This window comes from Manacus vitellinus, unplaced genomic scaffold (genome assembly GCF_001715985.3).
Source record: "Manacus vitellinus isolate BGI_N305 unplaced genomic scaffold, ASM171598v3 scaffold_11_pilon, whole genome shotgun sequence".
In the NCBI taxonomy this organism is placed as follows: domain Eukaryota; kingdom Metazoa; phylum Chordata; class Aves; order Passeriformes; family Pipridae; genus Manacus; species Manacus vitellinus.
The window spans coordinates 2,395,776-2,421,609 of NW_021938895.1; the positions used below are offsets into that span (position 1 = coordinate 2,395,776).

General features: G+C 39.7%; 1 protein-coding gene across 1 annotated transcript in view; it reads right to left on the reverse strand.

Moving 5' to 3' along the window:
- RCAN2 (regulator of calcineurin 2) overlaps positions 1–24,155 on the reverse strand; it is an 81,460-nt gene extending 57,305 nt beyond the window's left edge. Inside the window, exons 1-2 of the mRNA XM_018088756.3 lie at positions 24,073–24,155; positions 20,002–20,228 (exon numbers count right to left, since the gene is read on the reverse strand). Coding sequence (XP_017944245.1) covers positions 20,002–20,226 — 225 coding nt within the window. The 5' untranslated portion in view covers positions 20,227–20,228; positions 24,073–24,155. The remainder of the gene's footprint in view (positions 1–20,001; positions 20,229–24,072) is intronic.
- Between the last annotated feature and the right edge of the window lie 1,679 nt (positions 24,156–25,834).

The window sequence follows — 25,834 nt, forward strand, 5'->3', positions numbered from 1 at the left end:
TTTCTTTCCAGCCAGTCTATCCCCAGCACAGCCTGGTGTACTGCATATTGTTCTCCAGGGGCAGGCCTCAGCATTTCCCTTTGCTGAATTTGTTGGCCCATTTCTCCAGCCTGTTGAGGTCCCTCTGAATGGACACCCCATGTGGCCTATCAGCCACGCCTCATGGTTTTGTGTTGTCTTCAAACTTGCTGAGGGACACTTGCTCCCATCATCCCAGTCATTAATGAAGATGATGCACAGTATTGGCCCAAGCATCAGCCCCAGGGGTGCACCACCAGTGACTGACCCCCTGCTGGACTTTGTGCTGCTCCTCACAACCCTTTCAGCTCAGCAGCTGAGCTGCTTTTCAAACCTCTTCACTATCTACTCATCCATGTCATTAGTTTGTGCATGAGGATGTTACAGGGGACAGTGTCAAAATACTTAAAGTTATGATAAACAATATCTAATTCTCTCCCCTCATCCACTGAGATCATCATCTTCACCACAGACCATCATCAGGTTGCACATATTTAAGATTTTACACTATAATTTAAGGAATGAACCAAACCCATTATTTAACTTTTTTTTTTCACTCTTCCATTAGTTTCATTTATGCCCCCTCTGGTTTTTACTCTCTCTCTCCATGTCTGAAAGTCAGCTAAGCACACCCTAGCACAACATATCTGCAGAAGGCTACTCAGTAGCTTCATAACACAGACATACAAAGATCAGAATATAATCCATAGTAGTGGGATAGTCACTTGTGTATCAAAATTCTATTTTTCTTTTAAAATGTTTGAGAGAGTTTACAAGACTAAAGTTCATGCTAATATGGCCCCAGGAATTCTTTACTATTCTGTTTTAAGTCTCCCCAGGTAGGTAAGAAAAATCTCGACTTCAACAAAACTCACATAAACAACAGTATTTTACAGGTGCAACTGTATTTGCATTTAGTACAGATCAGGATTGTGCTTTTGAAGCAAACCTCCTGACAACCCTCACCTATCACACTTTGTTCTACACCAGTGATTAGGCTGAGCATGCAAGTTGGATTTCTTTGGACAAAATTGAAGTGGAAGAGGCATTCCAGGCATGTTCAGTCCAAAGGACTTAAACTAGGTTAAAAAGTAATCTGAAATACCAAACCCACACACAAACACAACTGTTTCCCTCTACAGACCCACCCGGGCTTCGCTGTCCTGTTCTCTAATGCTGATACAGCCCATGAACACTTGCAAGATCTCAGTCCAGAGACAGCTTCCTTTAGCACAGGTTGTCAGGAAGTAAGAACTTTAGCACATGGTACTTGGCCACCACGTGGAAAAAAAAAGAAATTTAATCAACAACGCAAGAAAGATTAGGATGGTGTTGGAATGCTGGCAACTATTTTCCATCTCTTCTCAGTCATGCAGGAAGGAATGCAAAGAATGAGAACTTATCTGTAGTAAGAACAATGCACAGAAGGATGAGGAAGCAGGGCAAATAAAAGCATGATTTTATGAGACCTGTAATGAAACATGCTCCATCTATGGCAGCTTATACACAAGGAAGCTCTACATTTGCCAATTAGACAACAAAAAGGCTGATACCAGACACAGAGAATCAGTTTTCTTCAGCAGATGTCAGTGTTTGGATGTAAAGATTAAATGCTTTACAAAGCCAATACTAAGAGAACCACAGCACAAAGAAATAACTTTGCTGAATGATCTTCAAAAGTCAAAGAGTAGAAGAATAACCATGTACCTGAACCCACATTACTTTCCAAGATACAGCAATAAAGTGCCATGTAAGTGTATGTCTCATAGGCCAGTAGAATAATCTACCTTGGAAAGGACTTCTGGAAGTCATCTAGTGTAACCTCCTACTCAGGGAGAGCCTTCAAGTTAAATCAGATTACTCAGGGCCCTGTTCAGTCAAGTTCCAAAATATCTCCAAGGATGGAGGTTTTTCAGCCTCCTTCAGCAGCTTGATTCAGTGCTTACACACTGTGAAAACTGTTTTTCCTTGTAAATTGTGATGTGGGAAATTCTGACTAGATTAATTTAAACCATGAAATGGTGCACCTGCAAGGAGAGTCTGGCTGTCTCCCCTCTACACCTGTGGTAGAGGACAACAATCAGGTTCCTCCTGAGTTTTACTCTTTTTCTCATGCTGAACAAACCCAGCCTCTCCACATGTTATGTGCTCCTTTCCAGTGTCTGCAGTTTGTCTACATCTTTTTTTGCACACAGAAGGCCAAACTAGGACACACTATCCCAGATGCTGCTTCGCAAGTAAATAAAATAAATCACCTCCTCCAGCCTGCTGGCTCTGCTCCTGCTGACGTAGCACAGGTCACAGTTATCTGTGACTGAAGACTAGAATCTGAACATTTTAAAATACAGAAGCCTCACAGTGAGAAAATAGAAACGAAAAACAGTTGGAAGCAAATTTACCCCTGCCTGCTGCATCCTCCGAGATAGAAGGGTTACCCTGCGGGTGACTTTCCATCCAGCAACAAAGTGGCTTCCTGCACTGCAGGAAACTCAACATGCTCTCTGGTTCCCTGGGAAGTCCCTTTCCAGTATCTCTGCAGCTTGTGCTTCTGATCCCACCTCTCCCCAAAACTCTGTTGCACCGCAGGTTTCTTCCTCTTCAACTTTTTCTCCTGCTAAGTCCCATTCTGGAAGCCTGCTTTTCCTAGGGCTCAGTTGCTTCCAAGGAAGAAACAACATCTCTCTGGCTGTCCAGTAGCTCACAGAAGGCAAACAGTTTTCTCTGTAAGTCAGTCCCAGACATTAAAAAAAAACAAAACAAACGCACATACAAGAAGTAATACGGTAATACCGAGCATTCAAATATAATGCAAATATCACCTGTTTCATAAGCACTTTAAAGAGCTTTGAGTAAGACCGACTTATCTAAATCCTGACCCAGTGATCTCATTTGTGAGCTGAGGAAGTACGAGCTGTATGAACAGGCTGTTTAAATGGGTTGAGAACTTGCTGAACTGACAGGCTGAAACGCTAATTATGAAGTGCTCAACATCTCCTTGACAACAAATAAGCAGCAGAATATCACAAGGGTCAGTATCAGGGCAGAGACTGCTCAGTATCTTCCCAAGCACTCTTAGACAACAAGACAGCTGCAAATTTGCTGTAAATGTAAATGATAGTAAAATAGTAAATAAGGGGTAAAGAATTCAGTTGCAGAATATTTTTTTCAGTTTCATGGAGGTTTTCAAGAGCTGATGAAAAAAGTGTCAGAGCTGACCTCAACTAGTGTTGGCAAAAGTCCTGAATTTTGAGCTAGAAGCTGGACCAGATGGCCTCCAGAGATCCCTTCCAACCAACATCTCTGCGATCCTGTGAAGAGACAATGCAGGCACTTAATTGCTCATGACAGCAATGATAATTTGGGGAACACTGCTGGGGAGGACAAAGCATATGTTGGTCCAGTATGTGGATGCACTAAATAAAACACTTGCCATTCTGCTCAGGCACATGGGCACTTATTACCACTCTCAGGCTCAAAACAGACTTTATTGCTCTCAGACCTTCTCATTACAAGTTTTTATTTATTATTTGCACGAGGAAAAACAGGGAGCTCTGCTTGCTTGTAGACTCAGAAAAACCCTTGAAGGAGAGAGAAGTCAAATTCAAAGTCAAATAATACAATATATTTGCCAAGAGCTTAGAGAAGAGTCCCTTGCTTTTGTTTGACAATTTTCTTGTCGACTCCTCCTTGACTGGCACTTAAATATCACTGTAAGTACATTCAAATACCTCACTGCATTTCCCCAAACTTTGAATTACAATGTAATTCTTCACAGGGACTTCTAAACATGCAAAGCCACCTTTTTACCTAGTTGGCCTATAGGCTCTTCCAGTATTGCCAACAGAAATAAGATGTATACAGGACTGAATTCCAGCTATAGCAAATAATTTTGCAAATAAAATATAATTTTATTACTTAAAGTAATCAGAATTATTTTCCTGAAGTATGCACACACACAATGTGCATATGTACAAGCAACACAGAAAAAATAGGCAAAATAAAACAAACTGAAAGGAAGGTTTATGATCTGCCTTTACATACTCAGAAAAAAGTAACACAGAAAAAAGTAATTGTCACATTCAGTTCATGGAAATATATTAAGCTAATTTTTTTTCTACTCACATTAAAACCATTGTTGAATACTACCTTAGAGCAGGAAGTTCATAATTAAATGGTCTGGCTTAGGATTCACTGAAGAGTCAAAGTTGTATAACTATGAAATTATATCAGCAAGATCATTAAGGTATTACAGAGGGACATGAGTCATATCTACCCAAAAAACTGTTCCTGGCACTGGTAGCATTATATTAATCATTTTATTTGTGTTTATTCCTCTAGGGTGTAGTACATTGTATTAGGTGCTGTACTAACAAGCATCACAGTCCTAACATGCTTAAGATAATCAATAACCACATCAAAGAGATCAGTCCTTCTGTTTGCAAGGCTTGAAAATTATGCTTTTTTTTCTTTATGTTTTATGCATTTAAAACTATTGATGTATTCAAATATTTCAGGAAGCATTCTCTCCAGTCCATTCATTTCTTTAACTATCTTTATGCATTAGGTAGTGACTGTACCCATTAGGAACCAATTAGCTCTGTTAAGTATTTCTGTGCATATCTGGAGGACATCCTTCCTCCCCACTAGAGATAAGAATACCAAAGATTTCTCCCCATCCCCTAAGCAGCCAAGTGGAGAAGACAAGTGATATATTCTTAAATTAGAAGATACAAAGCTAAAACGAGAGTATTTTATCAAGTTATTTTTAACAAAAACCATCTCCTTAACAAGGCTGGGATAGGAACAGCACAAGTACTCAACCTTCTCATTTTGCTCAAAACACACTGTAAATGTATTTAAATAATTTACTACTACATATTTTAGCTGATTCCATTCATCTAAGCCAGGCTGAAACTTTATCCATCTTATCCATTACCTTGCTTTCAAATAATCCTATATACTTCAGTAGGGCTTTGACGAATAAGACAATAAATATGCATAAACATGGATCAGACTTCAATCATCTTAATGCAACAGTACTTCTCCTCCTTTACCAAAAAGGAAAAAAAAAATCAGTCAGGGCTCCGTGTAACAGCCAGGCATGTCAAGTGCCTTAAATCATTCTCAAGATAAATTTGCTCTCTACAACTCCCTGAAAGGCGTCTGTAATTCAGGTGGGGGTCAGGCTCTTCTCCCAGGTAACAAGTGACAGCACGAGAGGAAACAGCCTCAAGTTGCACCAGAGAAGCTTCAGATTAGATACTAGGGAAAATTTCTTCACTGAAAGAGTTGCCAGGCCCTGAAATAGGTTGCCCAGGGAAGTGGCGGAATCACCATCCCTGGAAGTGTTCAAAAGGGCACGTGGATGTGGCACATGGAGACACGGTTTAGTGGTGGAGTTGGCAGTGCTGGATTAATGCTTGGACTTGATGATCTCAGAGGTCTTTTCCAACCCTAATGATTCTGTGATTCTATTTATCCTAACAACATCCCACCTACAGTAGGTGGGATAGTAATGGAGTCCTGGTCAGGAGAGAAAGATAAACCTGTGAACACAATTTGGGTCCCAAGTCCCAAATAGACCCATAATCATTTGGTTATGCTTCCCCTCCACAGCATGGAGAGCAAAGCTGCTCCAAGGATGAGAATTAGCTGGAAGCTGAGGTGACCACAGTGCAGCAGAGCCCTCACAGGTCACAGAATATGCTGAGTTGGGAGGAACCTACCAGGATCACCAAGTCCAATTCCAGGCTTATCTGCAGCATCTCAGCAGCCTGGGCTGTTCAGGGCACTGGTCACAGCAACCACTGACAGCCCTGGCCACAGAAAGCCATGGAAACAAGTCCAGATCTATCGAGGGATTCAGGAGGAGAAAGAGATGGGATCAGAGCCAAAACTAGAAAGCAATGCAAGTCCAAAGCTACACTGTGTGTCCAAGGATCTACATAAGCAGGCCAGGAATGAAGGCCCATCCTGAGCTTAAATGAAGCTCCTGGACCACTGTACAGAAGTGGGAGTGGTCACGGTGACTGCAGCCTGCTGGTGCACTTGGAGCCCCAACACAATCATGTGATAAAATTATTTCAAGGAAACTATTCATCTTATCTCATGAAACGGCTGTTGGGAATGATTGCAGGGACCATGCACACCCTCCAAGCACACCTGGAAGTTGTTAGGGAAAGTACTATTTTTCTTCAGCCAAAAGCGTGTTATGGACCACTGTAACAATTCAGCTGAAAACATTATCTCATGTTATAGTGGTGGAGCCCTTGCCAGAACATGATTTGATTTACAGCAGCCTAAGACTATGGCATTAGATGTCACACTGTCATGCTTATTAGGATTGAACTCCTTCTCAGTAGATGCTCACCAACATTCAGCTGAGTGACCCAAAACAATGAATTGATTTTAAGTTTTAAAGAAAACTATGACAAGCAAGACAAAACAGAAGTTGCCTTTAAAACCAATTTAATAAGTATGCTGTTAACTACTCTAAGTTTTCCCTAAACTGCTCTCCTCCAGTTTGTCCCTTCTCTCAGCTTTGTTACTAAATCAGGTGTAGCCACCTTACCTGCTAGTGCTGCTGGTCACAAAAGACAACAGAGCCTATTTTAGCAGGTTTGCAAGCAAGCACAATGATGATATTATTTCAGTCTGATTTCCTAGCTATATACAGGATACCATAGATGAAATATAACATGTGGAATGAGGAAGGACTTCAGAACTGCTGAAGATAAAGTGCAGAGCTAGAAGCTGAGTGCAGATTCTGAGCCACGATACACAGCAAAAATTCAGATCTAGGTCTACTTTAAACTGCAAAAGATAATAATAATTCCTCGGTGGAACTATTTTGCAGGGCTGAAACGAAACTGAAATACATTTAGAGTGAGCACTGTTGTTCATACTGCACAAACCCAGGAAGGATTAAAACCTGTATTTTGTATTTCATATTCGAGTGGCAGGGTATTTAAAACTACATTCCTTTCTTTCTTCCCACAGTGAAGAGCTGTGTGGTGCACGGAGGAGTCAGCAGATGGCACCCATGGCCCTCGGTACAACCAGAGCACACACAGCCTGATGGCCTTCAATTCACACAGTGGATTATTCCCACAAAGTGTGGAATTTTTTCCTGTACCAGACAGGATTTTCCTTTATGCAGCGTAAATAGTAGAAGTGTGTATAAATAAGGTTTATCTTCACTCTCAAGGTGACTTGCTGCATGATTATCAGGTGCAAGGAAAAGATCAGAAAGAACTGGAACAGTGTTTTTCACTTCCGTAATTTTTATCCCAAATTCAATAATATTGGTGGTTTTACTCCAGTTTTGAGAAGTGATGCTTCTGTGTGAGAATGCCATTTTCAAATACTCCCTTTCATCTCACCAAACACATACCTAAGGTATGACCTCAAAAGACAAAAAAAAAAAAAGGAGAGAAAAAGAAACAACCAACATACAGTGACTCAGGTGTACCATAAAGCTCAAAAACACAAAAGGCATTAATAAGAATCTAAATTTTCCTTAAAAATCAATATCACAATACTGACAGAACTCATGTTTTATAGGTCTGGGGTTAATAGCAGTGCACATACTACAAGAACATATCTAAAGTATAGGTGAAGGTCCTTCAAAAACAAAATAAGGTAAGGAAGGCTAATGTAGAAGTAGAAGAAAAAGCAAGGCAGGTACCAAACATTTCAAGGAGATCAGCCTATCCAGAAACTGTATACTGCATATTTGCAGCACATGAAACACATGAAATCCTAAAGAAGCTGCTGTCTTCATATGACTTTTAAGCTTATGAAGAATTTTATGAGAATCCAGTGCCTGTTAATGTTCAAACTCCATCACTCCTTCTCACCTTCAGTTACACCACCAGGAAGTAGTTGGTTTTTACATGAAACTAATTCTCATACCAAGTGCAGATCTGTGCAGCATTTTTTTTTCTGTCCTGTTAGTCAGAGAAAAAACAGGCTGGAAAAATACAAGGTTGTGCTGCGAATGGAAGATACGAGTTTGAGAAAAATCTCATCTTCAGTAAAGATACTGATAAGGCTTACATCTATCTCTTTCTGTTTCCAGACTGACAAATAACAGATAAGGATTTAATTCCTAGACCTGAAGTAAACACATGAAACGCAGAGGCATAGTTTGGACAAACTATTTTAAGCAGTTGCTTTTAGTTGTCACTACAGAACGTCAATCAGATCATATATTTTAGATCAACAGAAGGACTATGGTGCAGCAGGGCTTTGAATAGATAATCAGAACTATGCTTCAGTAAGTGACAGCTCCACAAAATTTTTCCAGAATCTAAATACATGCACAGGGCACACTGCATCTGCTATATGTAGGTCATAAACCAGCAGGGAGTCAGAAAAACTTCCATTCAGAACTGTAAGGGTGATAGATGAAGACAATCAGTAATGAATAAAACAATTTATTCGGGAAAGACTTATAAAAGGTACAAGCTTTATTATTTAAACCATTTGAAACTGGAATATAAAAAAGGAAGACAGATTTTCTTCCTAAGAAACACTCCTGTACCACTTGTGCTGTGTGTTTCTGCCTTCTAACTTCGAGAGACAAACAGCAGCAATTAGAAACAGCTGCATCACAGAGCACACAGCAGGTATAATGGACACTACAGGTAAAAAAGACATGAAAGGAAGATTTGTAGTTACAGATACAAAAGACAAAGGGATTTACAGAAGGACACAGGAAGGAAGGACAGAATAACACCACTCAGCGACATATTTCTGCAGCTCCTGGTGTTAGTAGCAGAATTTAAAGGAATTTGGAACCTGTTGTGACCAAAACCTTCAAGCTGTATGGTAAGAAGCAGCTGCATGTTTATTTAGAGGAACAGGATCACCAGCACATAAGAACTGAATGGGTCTAGAAGTTACTTATTTAAGCATATATCAACCTGAATTGTCTCTTTGCTTGTTAAAGTGGAGAATCCATCCAAAAACTTTACAAAGGCAAAAAAGCGAAAGCAAGCAGTGCCAAAAGAAAGTAAACTTGCTAATGTATATTAAAAGTGTTTGATATTGCATAGGAGGCAGTCTCTGGGCCAGGGCCTGTGCTGTGTCAGTGCTCCCACTCCATACATGGCCCTGCACCAGGAACTGAAGAAAAAACAAGTAAAAATTACTCCAGTTCCCAAACTGGCAGAAAGCTGATTTAGACAGGCCTGTGACTCAGACACAACCTCAGCCATGTGAAATACCCATTCCCTTCACTTCAACACTTGAGTGAACTGACTGTATTTTCAGTCAGGGATACCACAAACTCCAGCTGTTTAACAAAACAAACAAACAAACAAAGCCAAAAAGCTTTCAAGAAGAAATATCTTGAGAAACAGAAAAATAATCAGCATTCAAAAGAGTAATGAAGAATAAAAACAGAAGAGACATTGACTTCATGGTGGCTTTTGCAAGTCAGCCCCATAGCACACACCAGTCCGTTATCGAGGGCTTAACGCAGGGGCCAACCAGTCAGTGGCTGGTACCTTATTTCCTCAGCATCTTCTGAAGTTCCCAGTTTTGTTCTTCCCTTCTAGGCCAGCCACACACTGGAAACACAGGGATGAAGCTATCAGATTTCTCCCCAACGCTAGTTTCAGTAACATGAATTGCAAAATTTCTAAATGATTGCATGCTGCAGTCTTACAGTATCTTTAAATTCACTGCAAGGCCAGTTTAATATAACAAATGCTAACCTGAGTGCACCTGGTTGCAGTGTAAGAGATGCTTTCATTACTCTCTTGCCAGAGATACTATAAATTCTTTTTCCCATTCTACTGTCATCTTAACTTCCAGTTCATTAGTCCCCATCACATGGAAGGTTTCCCTTATCCCTCTGACACATACACATTACATCTAAAATATCTGCAAAGCCTCTGTTTCTCTACTAAGTTTCAAAGCCCAGTTCAAAAGTCATGTAACAAGCAGGGTAGAGTGTCCAGGAAATGCAATTGAATTAGAAGAAAAGAACATAAAAGTAATAACATTAAAGCAAGACAATTAAAAAAAGTACAAAATACATTGTTTTTAAAACCATTCACACATTCATAGTACACAGGAAACTGAGAACCTGAACAAAATCCTCACTGATGGAATGGTACAGTTTATCAGCAGATCTGTTGCCCAAGAATTGGATCTGAGAACAGTTGTGAAGAAATCCCTGTGCTACTGCAACAAATCCCAACACTTCCATCAGCTGGGAAAAAAAGGATTTATCTGGCACAGAAGAAAACATGTTTTCAAATACACAGAAGTAACTGATAATTCATTTTACCTTGATTCAACTCTGATCTCTCAACTTTGTACTCAAATCTATTGCAGATTTTGTCTTACTCAATGCTACAATCTTAAAGCTGCCATCTCTCCCTTCTCCACTCTGTATTACCTCAAATCACCTTCCCATTCCCCCTATTTTCTAAGACAATATTCCTCTTCAAGTGTTACTTTTTACACACCTCTATAAAGCATTAATTTATTAATTATGTTAAACCAGTGCAGTATTCTTAACATATATTTCATATGAAAGATTTAGGAAATTTCCTTAAATAACTGCTAATTAGAGTCATAAATTTATTGTTTTGAATATGATTAAGCCAGAATGTCCCTTCTGTAAACGCAGTGTCTTCATGCACTGCTAATGAAGGGTGACCTTCATTTAGAAGCCTTTTCCTTGGGCCAGAAAACTGATATCAGAACTTGTGGATGGATTAGGACCTCTGATGGTATTAAAATAAAGAACAGCTGCTGTCCTAACCACATTAGAATGGCTTTACTGCACTTTTTGATTACTATCAGCTAGGAAAACAGTATTTTTGTTGACTTCAGAGTGACAGTTTGCTGGAGGAAGAAGGGCAAAACTGTGTTTGATTATTAGCAGATATTTGCTGATAAGAACTACTTAGTGGGACCATCCAAAGACTTTTCTATAAATTACATAAAGGTAGCTTTTCCCTTTGAGAGCTGTGGCTCTTGCTTGTGTCAGCAGATACCAGGAGGGTTGACTTCTTGCTTTAATATGCAATGTGCCAGCATCAGTTTGGACTAGATGGAAGGCAGTTCCTGTAGAGTTCATGACTGTGGTTTATTCCAAGTGTGACCTGGTGTCTTATAGTCTTGGCTTTACATCACTTTACAAAAACATTTTGAGATTGCCAGACAAGAGAAAAAAGGGAAAAAACAAACAAACAAAAACCAAACAGAAGTAATGCTAATCAAGAATAGCAAGTTTCACCAGTTACAATAAATCTTCCCATCTCAGAACAGAGCATATCCTGCTATCCTCCTGGAAGAGAAAGGCTCAGTATTCTATGTACACGCAGTCAAACTCTCCAGTATTTTCAAGCAGGATGATCAGAAGGAAAAAACAACCACCACCAAAACCTCTCTGCCAGCAGAAGTCCCCAGTTGACCTCCCAGTTCCATCTAACACTGGTGGAGTTCAGAGGAAAGCCACACTGGCCTCAGTATTCCAGGCCAGATCTAACTTCCTCAAAGATCAAAAGGCATTTGAGTCCAGGAATTTAGTTGAACCTATTACAGGAGACAGACAACTGCAAAGTGGAATCTTAATCTAAATCTGTACAGTGTTTAGGGATATCTTAATCAGACCTACCCACAGTTTATCCTACAGTGTCCATTGTGCCAGAGGAAGAAGTGATTCAGAGACTTACACGCAAGACCTTCCAATTCCCAGTGGCTCCCAGAGCCTGTTTTCTCATGCCATAACAGAAAGCCCTCATAAACCTTGGCATGGATTTACTAACACCTTTGTTAAAATGTCTCACTATTCAAAACTCTGTATTTTAGTAGAACTGATAAGAAAATTATATTCCTGTATTAAAAAAAAATAAAAATACTCTGAATGGTCCTTTCCCAGGAAAGATTTCCCACCCACCCTGGTTTGAGATAACGCATTCCCTCTAGACTGCAAAGTAGAACACAGCCACAGAAAGCCAACACTAGAAGAATTTTTCCATAGCTGCTCTTAAGGAAAAAATACGTTTCCAAATTTAAAAAGCAGACAGTAACTGCTGCCTTGTGTGTTCTGGAAAGAACATTAATCAGTTTATTTTTGTAATTTACAAACAACTAGTACAGTTAAATGCTTTGAAGCACTACTTTGAATTTCAGCTGCAAGGAATACAGGCCTACCTTTAACACAGTTGGCCTTTTGCCAGGCACGTTCTTCCACCAAAACAAGGGCATTTGTGCTACCAAGCACCCTGAGCATGGATGGGAAAATAACCTCAAGTACTGTATAAATTAGAAGACAGCATCCACATTACAGGCAGTGGCCTTTCAGGCCCAGAAATACTCATTACTTTTTGGTTGGTTGAGGGGGTTTTGCTGTTTAGAAAGAAAATGACAACAAAAAAAAAGACCAACACATTTTCAGAGCAGGAATTGAACACTGATTTAATTGAGGAATATTCGGAGTTTGGTAGTTCCTGGATGCCAGCAGGATAACTGTGGCCAGCTGTACCTTCTACTTGCATGGGATGGCTTATGCATCTTTCCAGAAAGACAGCAGAAATGCTGAAGCCTTTCAGTAACAGCCAGGACCACCCAAAAGAGAAGCTGGAAGGAATGCCTAAACTAGACTAACGACTCCTTACAGCTCCTTTAGAAATTCAGCAGATTACCTCAGAGAAAATTGCCATCAGACCCTATATACATTCATAAATGCAAGTTGTCTTGTTAACAGCTACGAGAGCAACCTTTAATAAACTCCTCATAAATATGCATTAAAATTCTGAATATGCAAACTGCACCAATCAAAATTAGTTCATTTTCTTCCTCCAAACCAGAATGAATACTCAATAGATCCCAAATGTCAATGAAGGTTAATTTCCCTACTGCCCTTTCTCCAGCAAAACCTCAGCACCTCACTCCGTGGTTTGAGGCCTATGGAGCTCCAGACACTCAGATGCTTTAGGGATCTTCCTGCCAGTCACGTTAAGATAGTTCATATCCTACAGTATGTTCAACTTTATGAAGTTACTGCTTTTCTTATCTGAGCTCCTCAACGTAACTCACACCTGACCTGTGAGTAAAACACAGGAACAACAGCCCCACCCACAGAAGAGCTGCTACATTACATCCCATTCCAGGTGCCAATACAGAGCTGACTGACAAGGTCTAGTAGCTGTACCATGGGAAATAAAGTAAAGGAGGTTTATGAATGACAAATATAGAGTCAGAGAATGGTTTGGATTGGAAGGGACCTCAAAGATCATCTAGTTCCAACTGCCATGGGCAGGGACACCTTCCACTATCCTAGGTTGCTGAGAGCCCCATCCAACCTGGCCTTGAACACTTCCAGGGATGGGGCATCCACAGCTTCTCTGGGTAACCTGTGCCAGGGCCTCACCACCCTTACAGTAAAGAATTTCTTCTTATTATCTAATCTCGATCTACCCTTATTCAGTTTAAGGCCATTTTAATGCTAAATATCAACAGCTCTTTTCAGTTGTAGAGAGAATTTATATAATGAGGCCGAAAAGTCAGGATTATCACTCCAGCAATCAGATGGGGTATCAAATGCTGAGCATGGAAGGTCACAGCTGCTTTCAAACAAAATACTGCATTGCATTTAGATGGTTTGTAGGAAAAGTATTTGAAATTTGTTACAGAAAAAAAATAATGCAATGGAAAAAGAACTTTACACTGCGTACTTCTTAGAGCAAGATCAGCCTCCTGTAGCTTTATTTTAGTGCTTCCATGATCATACAAAAAAAGCACTACTTAGCTGTCTGCAAACCACCACCCAGGGAAGAGCGCGAAATAGGATTCCCAGAGGGCAGATATGATTCATGAAGGACACTGCTCCTGCAGCTTTTCTTTGCAAGCTCTCTGTATTTTCATTTTATTAGATGCATAGACAGCATATAGTAAAGAAACACTTCCATTTTCCCAGAATGCCAGGGAATAACATTCATCCCATTTATAAAGCAGGACAAAGCAAAACAGGTAGAGATTCCACAGCACGAGGCACAGTCTGCTGCAAGTGGCAGTTTCTGATAATGTTATCATATCAACCACCAACAACCTTAAAAGGTAGAAAAACTGAAAGTAAAACAAAGCAACAGCAAGTGTACCAGGAAGGCAGAATGAAGATTGCATTCCTTTCTAGGCTTGGAGCGTGACTTCATCTTTGCTAGGGTGACCTTCCACTGAGTCCAGGCTTGAACACTAATATTAGACCAAAAAGAAGTGTGCCACCCTTTAAATATAATGATTACTCAACACCTAGAGGCTTCAGTGATGTAATATGACCAGAGAGATTCTGACTTCACAATCTAGATGCTTAAAACTGAAGTCAAAAGGAACAGATCTTCCCCTGCAGACACAAAGCCTGTCTAGAGCCTCCCAGAGCATCTTCTTGAATTAGCCTGTAGGAAAAGGGAACCAAAGAAACATTTCACACATGGCAGCAGACACACTGGCTCCACTTTGTTTAAAAGGAGCACTGAACAGACACTTCTCAATTATCTGCTTCAGAGTCAAAGCATCAGCAGAAAGTTTCAGTTCCAGGATTAGCATATAAAAGTTAAAGACAACACAGCAGACCACTGAGCAGTCCAGTGCCTTTTACTGCACCTTAAAAATAAAAATAGCTGCATGAAGATGTCCTTTGTTGAAAAAGCTGAATGCAAGTATAAAGGAAAAAAGCCTTTCCATGCAAAGCTACAAAGCTCTCTTAAAGCATCACCCTTGGACAAATATTCCAGCACTCACCTGAGGTAGCCTTAAATATTTTTCAAGGTCCAAGTTAAATAACACATCTTTAAAAAAAAAGTTAAAGGAAGCCTAACAAGGCTTCTGCAGTAAGAGCAACCAGTCATCCAATATATGTAAATAAAGTTGTAATGTGAAAGAATCCCTCATGAAAATAGTAACTGTTTTCATAGTAAAGTCCTTCTATTAAAGTAGGATTATCTTTTCCATTGATTTGTTAGTTTGACTTTTCTCCTTCCTTCCCCCCCCTGCCTCCATTAAGCTCACAGTTCAGGAAATGCATTTTTAATCACCTCCATTCCCAGTCTTGCCTTCACACACTGACTCTCTTCATCAGAAGAATTAGGATACACTTCAGCAAATGTTCAATGAATCAGACTGGTGGAGGTTGGAAAGGACCTCTGGAGATCAATACATCCCCCTGGCTCAAGCAGGGAGATTTAGACTCCACATGCCTTAGGACTATGTCCAGACAGCTTTGGAATATCTCCGTGCAGAGACAGACAGACTGCACCACCTCCCTGGGCACCCTCTGCCAGTGCTCAGTGACTGTCATGGCAAAAAAGTGTTTCCTGATATTCAGCAGGAACAGAACCTTCTGTCTTTTAGCTGATGCCCGTGGCCTCTGGTCCTGGCACCTGACACCACTGAAAAGAGCCTGAATCAGCCTTCTTTGCACCCTGTCTTCAGGTCATCGTACACACTGGTAAGATCCACCTGAGTTTTCCTGTCTCCAGCTCAGCAGGCACAGCTTTCTTGGCCTTTCTTCACAGCAGACAGGTCCAGTCCCTTCCTCTCAGTGGCCTCTCCCCAGTAAGTCCATGTCTTCCTTGGACTGGGAAATCCAGAACTGGACACGTGTTTATCACTGTATTTTTTTCACGCAGAAATAATAGTAATACCTCCTATTGGGTTAAATTACATTGGCAAGAAAAGGCACTTAATGGACTTTGGCTATCATTGCCTAGGCAGCTTCACCATGACTAAAATGTTCAGAAACTGATGAATCATTCTTTATTCGAAATAAAACTATCAAGCTTAACTGGTGCTCCTTCCAATTTGAGCCAAAAGAATGGGATAAAAACGGAGCATACAGCCTGTAAACAGCTTTAGGAAACACATCCTTCCTCACGTAAGCATATTCTAATAATGACAGCTTTGCTTAAGCACCTCCCGAGGCGCTACAGCATCTAAAGAAACTATCTTAAGAGACAAAGATGCTTCACTTTGACAGTGTGTTTACCAGTCTCAGCCTGAAGGAAGCTCGAGTCGCAGAAGAGAAAGGATGGCTTTACAAAACAGTGATATATGCACAACAAAAGCACAACAAAAGGTTTACTACGAAGAAAGTTTAAGGGCTATGGGTAGCAATTAACTGCTGAAACACACCCTTAGGAGTTATTAAGAGTCATGCCCTTTGGCTCACCAACACAATTGCTTTATCAGGAAAGCTAAAAGGAGCTGCACCTCCCATTCAGTCACACTATCAGCCAAAAATAAGTCTCAGTTTTGCCCTATCTTGCCCACGTAAGCAGTCCCCTCAGTTTTTCCAAGAGATGCGACAAATCCCAGGGTTTAGAAGTGTTTTTATTTTTAGTTTCTTTACAATAAGACTTCCATGACCCAACCAAGTCAGTCCTGTATACTCCCAAACCCAAAGTTATCTGCCCCTACCACTAACAGATTTATGCCAAAACAAATGATCAGAACACAGGCCAGTGAGGGGGACGAATTCGATCCCAGATTTGCAACAGATTATCCAGTTAGATAATCTCCTCCACACCTTTGCTGGTTTTTAGAAACTAAAAATCCCCATATTTTCTCACACACTGTAAAGAAGGTACAATTTCATTTTCTGTAGAAAGGAGTAGGCTGTCCATGGTGGGAGTGGAGATAAGCAAAGCCACCTCCCCTCAGTAGTAGAAGGCTGTTATGGTAGTGAAGCTGCTAAGCCATCCTGCACAAATCCTTAAATGCCCACGTTATCAACCCACTTATCTGGGGCACCCTCCTACCTAAGTACAAATTTCTTTCCAAAAACACAGGCCTGGAAGGTAGGGAAACATTTTTTGACCATATGTTGTTACTGTAACACAATCAGATACATGTAGGTAGTATTAATCTATATTCCCCCTTTCTTCAGTGTTTAAGGGCAGTGAGTTCTGAGCAGCTTCCTTGGAGCCTGATGGCATTCATATCCACATCCCAGGTCCCACAACTCTTCAGACTCACTCTGGTGAGACCTCAGGGTGCCAGCCAGGATTAAAAACAAACATGGCCTGACCCAGTGTCTTTGCCTGCACTTCAGCTGCAAGAATTCCTCATCTTCAGAAAACGGTGGTCAAAACTCAGGTTCCCTGCAGGTGCCATCATTGCTTTTGACAGGCAGCACAGAATCCCTTCTAAGAGGGATTGCAGAGCCACAATACTGGTGAAAGGGTATTTCTGACACAGGACTCGGTAAGAACAGGCAAAGTAAATCTGATTATCCACAGTACAGGTGTGCTGGCAGCCAAGTGTTCCCTCTGGGTTGCAGGAAGTCCTTACTCCGGCACAAACTGGAATTTACTCTATATCTGATAAAAAGGAGTTACATGCCTTCAAATTAAAACAAAAAATATTTAAGCCCTTTGCTTTTAAAACCTATATTTATTCAGTATATTGCTTAGATATTTGTGTTAGAAGTTTGGACTTGATGGTTCAGGCTTCTTAAACACTTCAGGTAATGTAATTTAAAAAACTGAGTGTAAATTCTCTACATTAAGACTGTTGCATGTTAAAGCCACTCAGAACTTTATATATTTGAATATTATTTATGTAGGAAGTTCATACACCAAATCAACCATTTTCAAAGACAGGTTTCTCCAGCTTTATTTAATAGCTAAGTTGTAACTTTCAAACCAATTAGACTTTTGCTGTCTTCTGAAAAGTGCAGGCCAGGAGTAAAATTCAAAGATACCTTACAAAAAACTTTACTTTCTGTAGAATGAATAACACGATGAAATGACTGTAGATGTAACCATTACTGTAGTATATAATTTTAACAAGTTTAGTGTACCTTTACATATACTTTGGATCAAATATAATTGAAGATATGGTTGTTAGCAGCATTTATTATGATGGTGTGAGATTTTAAAGTTTAGCTTAGTAACTTTACAATATTTTATATTGAATTCACGTGTGCTCTTATCTTGCAGCAACAGTTATTAATAGAAAGGATTATGGGTATTAATCAACTGGGAACACAAGTACATGTTCTACAGGAATAATAAAACCATAATCAACTCCCCAGGTTGTTGAATTTAATGAGAAATCTGAAGGTAATCCCATCTCCATAAATATAGACTTACAGGAGTAACTACTTACCTGCAAACAGAGCTGTTCAATCCATGGCATCCACAGTTTACAGACCTGCACGTGGCTTAGAATATCCACCTCCACAAACCAGCTGCTATTCTTAAGACACATCCTTAAGTCCTGCAAGTCTTTAGGGATTGCTATCCCACATACTTACATAATCACCCATTCCATTTCCTAACTAAGCCATCAGCGAAATGCCAGAATGCAGCTCTCAAAAGGGAAAGCTCAGGAGCAAGTGGGGATAGAATCTCTGCAGGATGAAGAGAGATTCTCTAGTTCTAGGCAGGCTTCTGTCCTTTAAAAGTGGACTTTCAGATCCCTTCAACTCGTTAACAGCTGGTTAGAAAATTCTGCAAAATGGCAGAACATAAATTCAAGATGCTTATTAGCAAGAAGTCTTACATACAATAGGGCACTATTTTCCAAAATTGTAATTTAGAGTGTGGGATTTATATATATATAAATATGAATATTTTGCTTAGTGCTGTGGTATGAACCTTTACATTCTTTTAATCTATATTACTCAGCCATACACAAGACATCATTATGGAAGACAAAGATGCATAAAAAAAATTAAACCCAAACAATTCCACTTGTACAACCTCTACAGACACCACTTTTGGTACCTTTAACAGGAAGCCTGTATCCTTAGAAGTTTTGTTTTATTTCTCTTTCATCTGGCAATTTCACCACTAAAGAGCTTGTCCATCCTGGCAAGCTCTGGTCCCAGTGAATTTGTAGTTTTATCTGGATATGTCAGACAGTTCCAGCCAAAACCCACTGTACCACTGCCAGCTTGTTTCTGAATTGAAAATTCATAACAGGATACTCATGCAGTCTCAGATGTGTCCATAACAATTAGCCCAGACTCATTTCATCAGACAACAAAGCCCCAAGCTATTAGTTTTATATTCCTGAAGTCTCAGTCAGGAAGAACACTAGACTAAGAAACAGGAACTGAATGCTTCCTACACAAATTCGTTTTTTTTTTAATTATTATTTTAAGAGCACGTTGTTCTCAACATTCTGTTTGAGATTAGTTGCAAAGTTAAAAATATTTCCATAAAGTTTCTCTTTTTTATCTGGAAAATCTAAAATGAATGATAGTGAGAACACAGTATTACAGATAACTCAAAATACTTCAGACCTTATCTGTCTCTCAACAACTGTGTGAGAGGAGGTTGTAGTGAGGTGAGTGCTGGTCTCTTTTCCAAATTAGCAATTGATAAGACATGAGGAAATGGTCTCAAGGCATGCCAGGGGAGGTTTAGATTGGATATTAGGAAAAATTTCTTCACTGAAAGGGTCACCAGGCATTGGAACAGGCTGTCCAGGGAAGAGGTTGAGTCACCATCCCTGAGGGTATTTAAAAGATGTGTGGATGTGGCATTTGGGGACATGGTTAAGTGGTGGACTTGGCAATGCTGGGAGAATGGTTGGACTCAATGATCTTAGAGCTCTTTTCCAACCCAAACAATTTTCTGATTCTATGATAAATACAGAAAGGCAGCCTCCCATCACAGTGGTACGTGATCAGCAAGGGGAGCAACCATCACATGTTTAACTCTGCCATCACCACCATCACTGCAGCTGCAGCTGCCATGAACACATGAACCTGCATTGCAATATTCTGCAAATCTGAACAAAAGAAAAACATTTTTGTTGACCTCAGCTGACAAAAAGGCTTTTAAGCTCTTGAAACAAACATCATGGCAGAGTGGCGTTGTCACCATAGAAAGAAGTCATATTTGTGATCGAGTTTCTTCGCACAAGACCCATTAAACTGTTTCCCTGACTGCAATAAACAAATATAAAGCATAGGTTTCTCTTGCACAGAAAACATGGAAACTGGCACAGTACCTTACTGTCCTCGTCTTCAAACACGGACTGGTGAACATTGCAGGCGAAGAGAGAATTTGGGAGATCGTTGAAATCAATTATTTCATGAAAATCTTCCTCTGCAAAACATCTCTTCAAGCTGTTGTCTCCGTTTATAGAGTAGAGTAAGAACTGTCCTCCATCCTCCGGGATGCAGCCATAGTGACCCAGGCCTCGCATTCCAAAGAAGTAGGAGTCTCCCCTCATCCCTGGCAGCATGGAGAAGTGACACACAGTTACACTACATTTTCAAACATTCCACATCCACAAGTTAACGCAGAGATTCTTAGTTTGGGGGCTTCATTTGTAAAAAGTAAATTTCACGCTATTTTAAGGCAACAAGTGACCTCTGACACAGGTCATTGAAGACCAATCTCACCAAAGGACTTGGCTTTAGCTTCATTTTTTAGCACAGGAAAGACCTGAACATATCAGCACAAGCTGCTGGACACAATAAGAAGCGAGACTTTACCTTCAAAGGAAATACTATGTTGTATTTGGGTTTAGGAGTGCCATGTTTGTTACTGGTAAGGCAGGCTGGTGCTTTTGAGCTTGCAGCCAGCTTTGGAAGTGTAATGCACTGAGCAAGAAGAAAATGAAAATAACTTTGAAAATTATACCAGGCATCAACTCACAGGAGAAAAAAAAAAAGACCCTGTTGGAAAACAGCTTGAAAACAGAATCATTGAAACGCAATATAACTAAGACACATCTCTATTAAAAAGAATAAAGCCAATTTTTTCTACAGTTTCAATACAGAACATACCTTGTTTTTCCATGCTCATTAGCCCATGCCCATCTTAATCAGATTAGGAAGCAAATAAAGTTAAGGGGTGCACAGACTTAAGATGATTCTCAGCACTTTCAGAAAAGTCTTGCTGACTTTTGGAACCTTTACCCCAAATGCATCAGAATAGAAAGGTAATTTTAAGACACACAGAAGTAACATACCAGCCAAGGGGAATAAGTCAAGGTCCAATTAATTATCAGTATGTTAATTAGTATTAAATCAGGTATTTAGCAGTCCTTAGTACCTGTGTATTTGACATCAAATTCCACTACAGAGCTCCATTTAACTGACTAGAAGCTTACTGGATAATAATTAATTCCCTTATATTTGTTTCTTTCAATAACAATATGCAATCATTAGCTGCCTTTTTTTTTGTCATAACACAAGGAGTTAGTTACATAAAGGCAGAGTGCTCATCTGTTTCAGATTTGCCCTTGCTCTCTTGCATACTTGCTATTCTCTATAAATAGCTGTAAATATTAACTCAAACACACTATATAGAACTAGTGTCCAAAATTAAACCCTATGGGCTTATTACATTTAATCTCAGCAAAGTAAAGCTAAATTATGGAGCTAATTTGCTATCCCTGTGTCTTTCATATAACCCCTGCTCTGCTGCTGCTCTGAAATTATATTTGGCTGATGACAGAGCACATCATTCCATAACATAAGGTTATGGAAATATCAGTAATTGTTATTGCTGAAGTCTCGGAGCTAATGACAGAAGTTCTCAGGAAACCAAGTTGAAGTCATGCTTAAAAGTATCAGTTTGGAGCAGAGTCCACACTTACCACGCTCCCAAATCACATGAGAGACAGATTTATTAGCCAGTATTAGTCAGAATCACTAAGGCTGGAAGGGGGATGCAGAAGTCATCCAGCCCAAGCCACAAGGTCACACCAGGGTAATTCAGGACTCGTCCAGAGGTCTCTGCTGGACAGCAACACCACTCATAGTGCACACAGTGATGTGCAGAGAGCTGTTAGGTCACAGGATCTTAGCTGTCCTCCTTCTCCAGGTAGTAAAGTATATTACACAGCTAAAACCAGAATTGTTTTCTAGTTCTGGACTCTATGCATGTAAATTATGAAGGAGGGGGTTAAACCAAACAAGGATGCAGGGCTATGAGGAAGCAGGTGTAGTATGAAAGCCTCAGGACTCTTTTTACTGTGTTAACCTGAGGACAGGTTTTGCAGCTATCAAATACATGCTATTTTTTTTCATCATGTCAGTCCGATATTAGCACAACTATCTCCAACTAATCTCAGTCAAGGAACTTAATTCTAACTGAAAAAAAACAAGCCCAAACAAATGACAGAGGAAATGGTTCAGTATGACACAACATTGCCTCTGGTATTTAAACCAACTCTCTTAAGCCTGGTACTACTGTACATTTCAGGGTAAACATATCCAGGCAAGTACTATAAAGAAATCCTCACAGCAGCCAGAAATTTCACTTCAGAATGTAATACTTTCTCTACCAAAAAGCAGTAACAGATCATCTCCTTCAAGAATAACCATCTCTAAGTGTGTTTGTCATGACGTCTAGCCTGTGTCATTAGGTTTATGAAAATAAACCTCAAACCCAGTGTGTTACAAAACATAATTTTCATGGCAGAGCAGGCTTCTGTCAGTCTGTATGAAGCATTTCATTCACAACAGGCAAACGACTTGCAGTCGGGGAAGGTACTGACTGATAGTCACACAGGCTGACACTCAAAACTTGTAGGAATTTGGATTCTGAACATTAAAGCTAACTTCATGGCAGCTAACAAGTTTCATACCTCCTTTCCCAATGCACAACAAAGCTATTAGGGTGTGCAGAGAAGAAAACAATCTCAGTCTATTAACAGACGTCAGAAAAGTCTATAGGTTTCCTCACTAAAGAGTTGTTTATTTTTCCCTCCTGGAAGAGCCATATTTTTCCTCTCCTGGAAAGTACTAGATAGGAAACTTTTCAAGCTAGGAAGTCAGCAAAACTACTATGACAACCAACAAAACAGAACAGGATTTTAAGTTACAACCATGAAGCTCAGGTTTTTAACCAGTAACAAAATTAGCATATATTACAGCAGCCAAGATTAGAAGTTAGTAAATACTTACATCACGTCAGCAGTTTTGCTCAGCTAGAGCTCTTGAACAGGAAAAGCCTGTTTCTTTTTTCAGCCAATTATTGAGACAGATTTGTCTGGTAGGGCTTTGGTATTGGACAAGTCTTTTTAAGAAAGTCACTGTCACACATCTTTTAACCATCTCTTTTCCACCTTGTAGGTAGGTGTGTATACCTGCACGTGCCTTTTCTACACTTCAGATACACCCAGTGTGTTCCCTCCACTAGCAAGTCAACTTATATAATAATCAACTGATTATTATATCCTGTGCCCAATTTATGATGGGACCTGCACAGTTAAGGACATCTGTATGAAATAACAATTGTTTCAGAAAGTTTACTTTGTCTTATACAAGGGCCATGTACTGCACAATATTAAGCCCAGCACCACTAGTGAGGGAAATCTCACTAATAAAATACATTTATGTTCCCCAAGAGAAATAAACTGCCTATGAGCCTGAGCTCAACCATAATCAGAGGGGACAAACATACCTGAATCAACAACATGTGTTGTCACACTTTAAACCCTAGGGCTGTAAATTCAGACTCTGACTGGACAAACTAGCACTTCTGCCAAAAGATGCAACATCATCTGTCACACACCTTGGGCTGCTCACTTCCAAGCCAAGTGACTTCCAAGTCACTTCCCTATGCTGGGAAAGGCCCAATGCTGCCTTTTCTAGTGGAGAAAGCATCTTCTGCTCAGATTCATGGCACAACCACACAGACTGATTCAGTCACAAGAAAAGACCAGGTCTAGGGAAAAAAAGTTTGGGTTTAAGTCCACTAGGTAGGTCTATTTGGTAGGTAACTGACCTGAGTCACTCCATGACTGCATAAATATTTGTAGCAACCAGAAAAATCAGGGCCAAGTTTGGGAATGGGCAGACAACAGCAAAGGTCAGGATTGCACTTTTCAGCACAAATCTACTTAAAGCATTCACGAAATTATAATCCCAGTTTCCACAGCTCTGCATGAACTTCATAAATCACCATATCAGAAGTTATCCTCAGCCAGTCATGAGCCAGAAATCTTACCTTTTTCCACATTATAAGTAATATTACATATTAATAATGTCATACACACAAAATTTTATATATATGTGTGTGTAAAAATCATAACTATGTATGCTTTATTATGTCTGTTAATCACCTTAAGGTTCAGGTGTTCTGTTGGGAGTAGTGTTTCGTGGCTTCTTTGAAGTTACTTAGCCACTCCAGGCAGTCCTCTGGCAAAAAAATATTTTCTTTCCAATTATTCTACTAATTTAGAACAAAAGAATTTACACTTCAAATCCCTTAAAACAATTAATCCTAAATCATGTACAATCCATCAACTGGATTTCCATATAAAATAAACCCAATTAAAACTAATCTTTTATGTAACTGTAATACAATCACTGGATCACATTTCTGTTTATATTAAAGCTCCTTTCCACAGCTTCTGACAAAATAAGTTAACTTCCCTCACTATTAAAAAAATTTTGTATTAAAAAAAAATACATCCACATAAGAGTAAACCATACTTATTTTATTTTTAAAATGCAGTGAGTTCAAATTCAATTGTGCATTTGCTTCTCCATTCCCAAATCAGGAAATTTTTCAAATACTTAAGATATCAGAAGCTGTCACACAGAATTTCAAACAGAAGAGGCAACATCATGAAAAAATAATGCAGTAACAACAAGGCATCATCCAGCACCAATATTGATGTTAAATTATCCAAGATCTGAACTGGGATCACACCAGCAAACTCTGTAGCAGGATCCCTTAAGAAGTCTGAGATACTGAGACATAATCAAGCCTGAGCCCATGTTCATGTAACCTCCAGCTAATGCTGATCACTTGCCACATCCATTTATTCCCTTTACTTAAAGTTCACCCAAATGTTATCTGTGTTATTTCTGAATTTGGTGTAAGGTTTTGACCCTGAAGTTTCAAGTCAGAAAATACATCACACAGAACAGAGAACCCCCAAGAGTGCAGCAAGAGTGCAGCCCCTTCCCCTCCAGACCCTACACATCACTTTACACTGATGTAAGTTATTTCAAATTTCTCCTCCTATGGCCCAGGTGTTCAAGGGTTCCTTATTTGGGATAGCTCAAAACGTGAGGCAAACACCCTTACCACTGGAACAGATCAGGTCGTGTCAGTTCAACACTGTAGATACTGTGTCCAAATGATCTGTAGAGATTCCAAGTGGGAGCTCTGTGCTCATGCTGTTACCTCACTATTTTTAGACACAGCACACCTCTAATTAAAATTAGCAGAGACCAGCAGAAAATTATATTCATTGGCAAACAGCAATAGCTCACTGAAGTTTCTATTTGAAAAATTACACTTATTTAGTGTAAAACTGAAAGGGCATAGATGTACCTCTTCCCATGAAGTTAGATCCCTGCAGAGCCAAACTCTTCAGAAAAAAATTATCTTCATTCAACAAAATGAGTACATGAAGTGTTTGAATGGACCAGTGCCTTATATACCACATACAGATTTATCCACTGTTTTCATGGAAACTAATACGGCATTTCCTTGGTGAACATTTTCCTGTCTTAAGAGTTTTTAAAAAGAGTCCCCGAGGGACATCAAGAAACAGGCACATATCTCTTGAAATCACTAGGAAACTTTACTTTTTTTTTATTAAACACTGCTTGCCATGACAAACAACATGACTAAAAATAGAATAAAGCAAACAAAATATTACAAATAGAAGCTTTAAATATAATCGCTATAAACTACAAGTATTATTGAGTCCTGAGTGCAAACCTGGAAACCGTAACCTGCAGGAATTAAGAAAATGCTGGGGAAAAAAAACCCAAAGCAAGTTGCAGTTGCTCTTCTAGAAGAGTCCAGGAAAAGCATAGGGATTCCATCTTGGTTCCTACTGCAAAAAAAACCCCAACCCCCAAAAA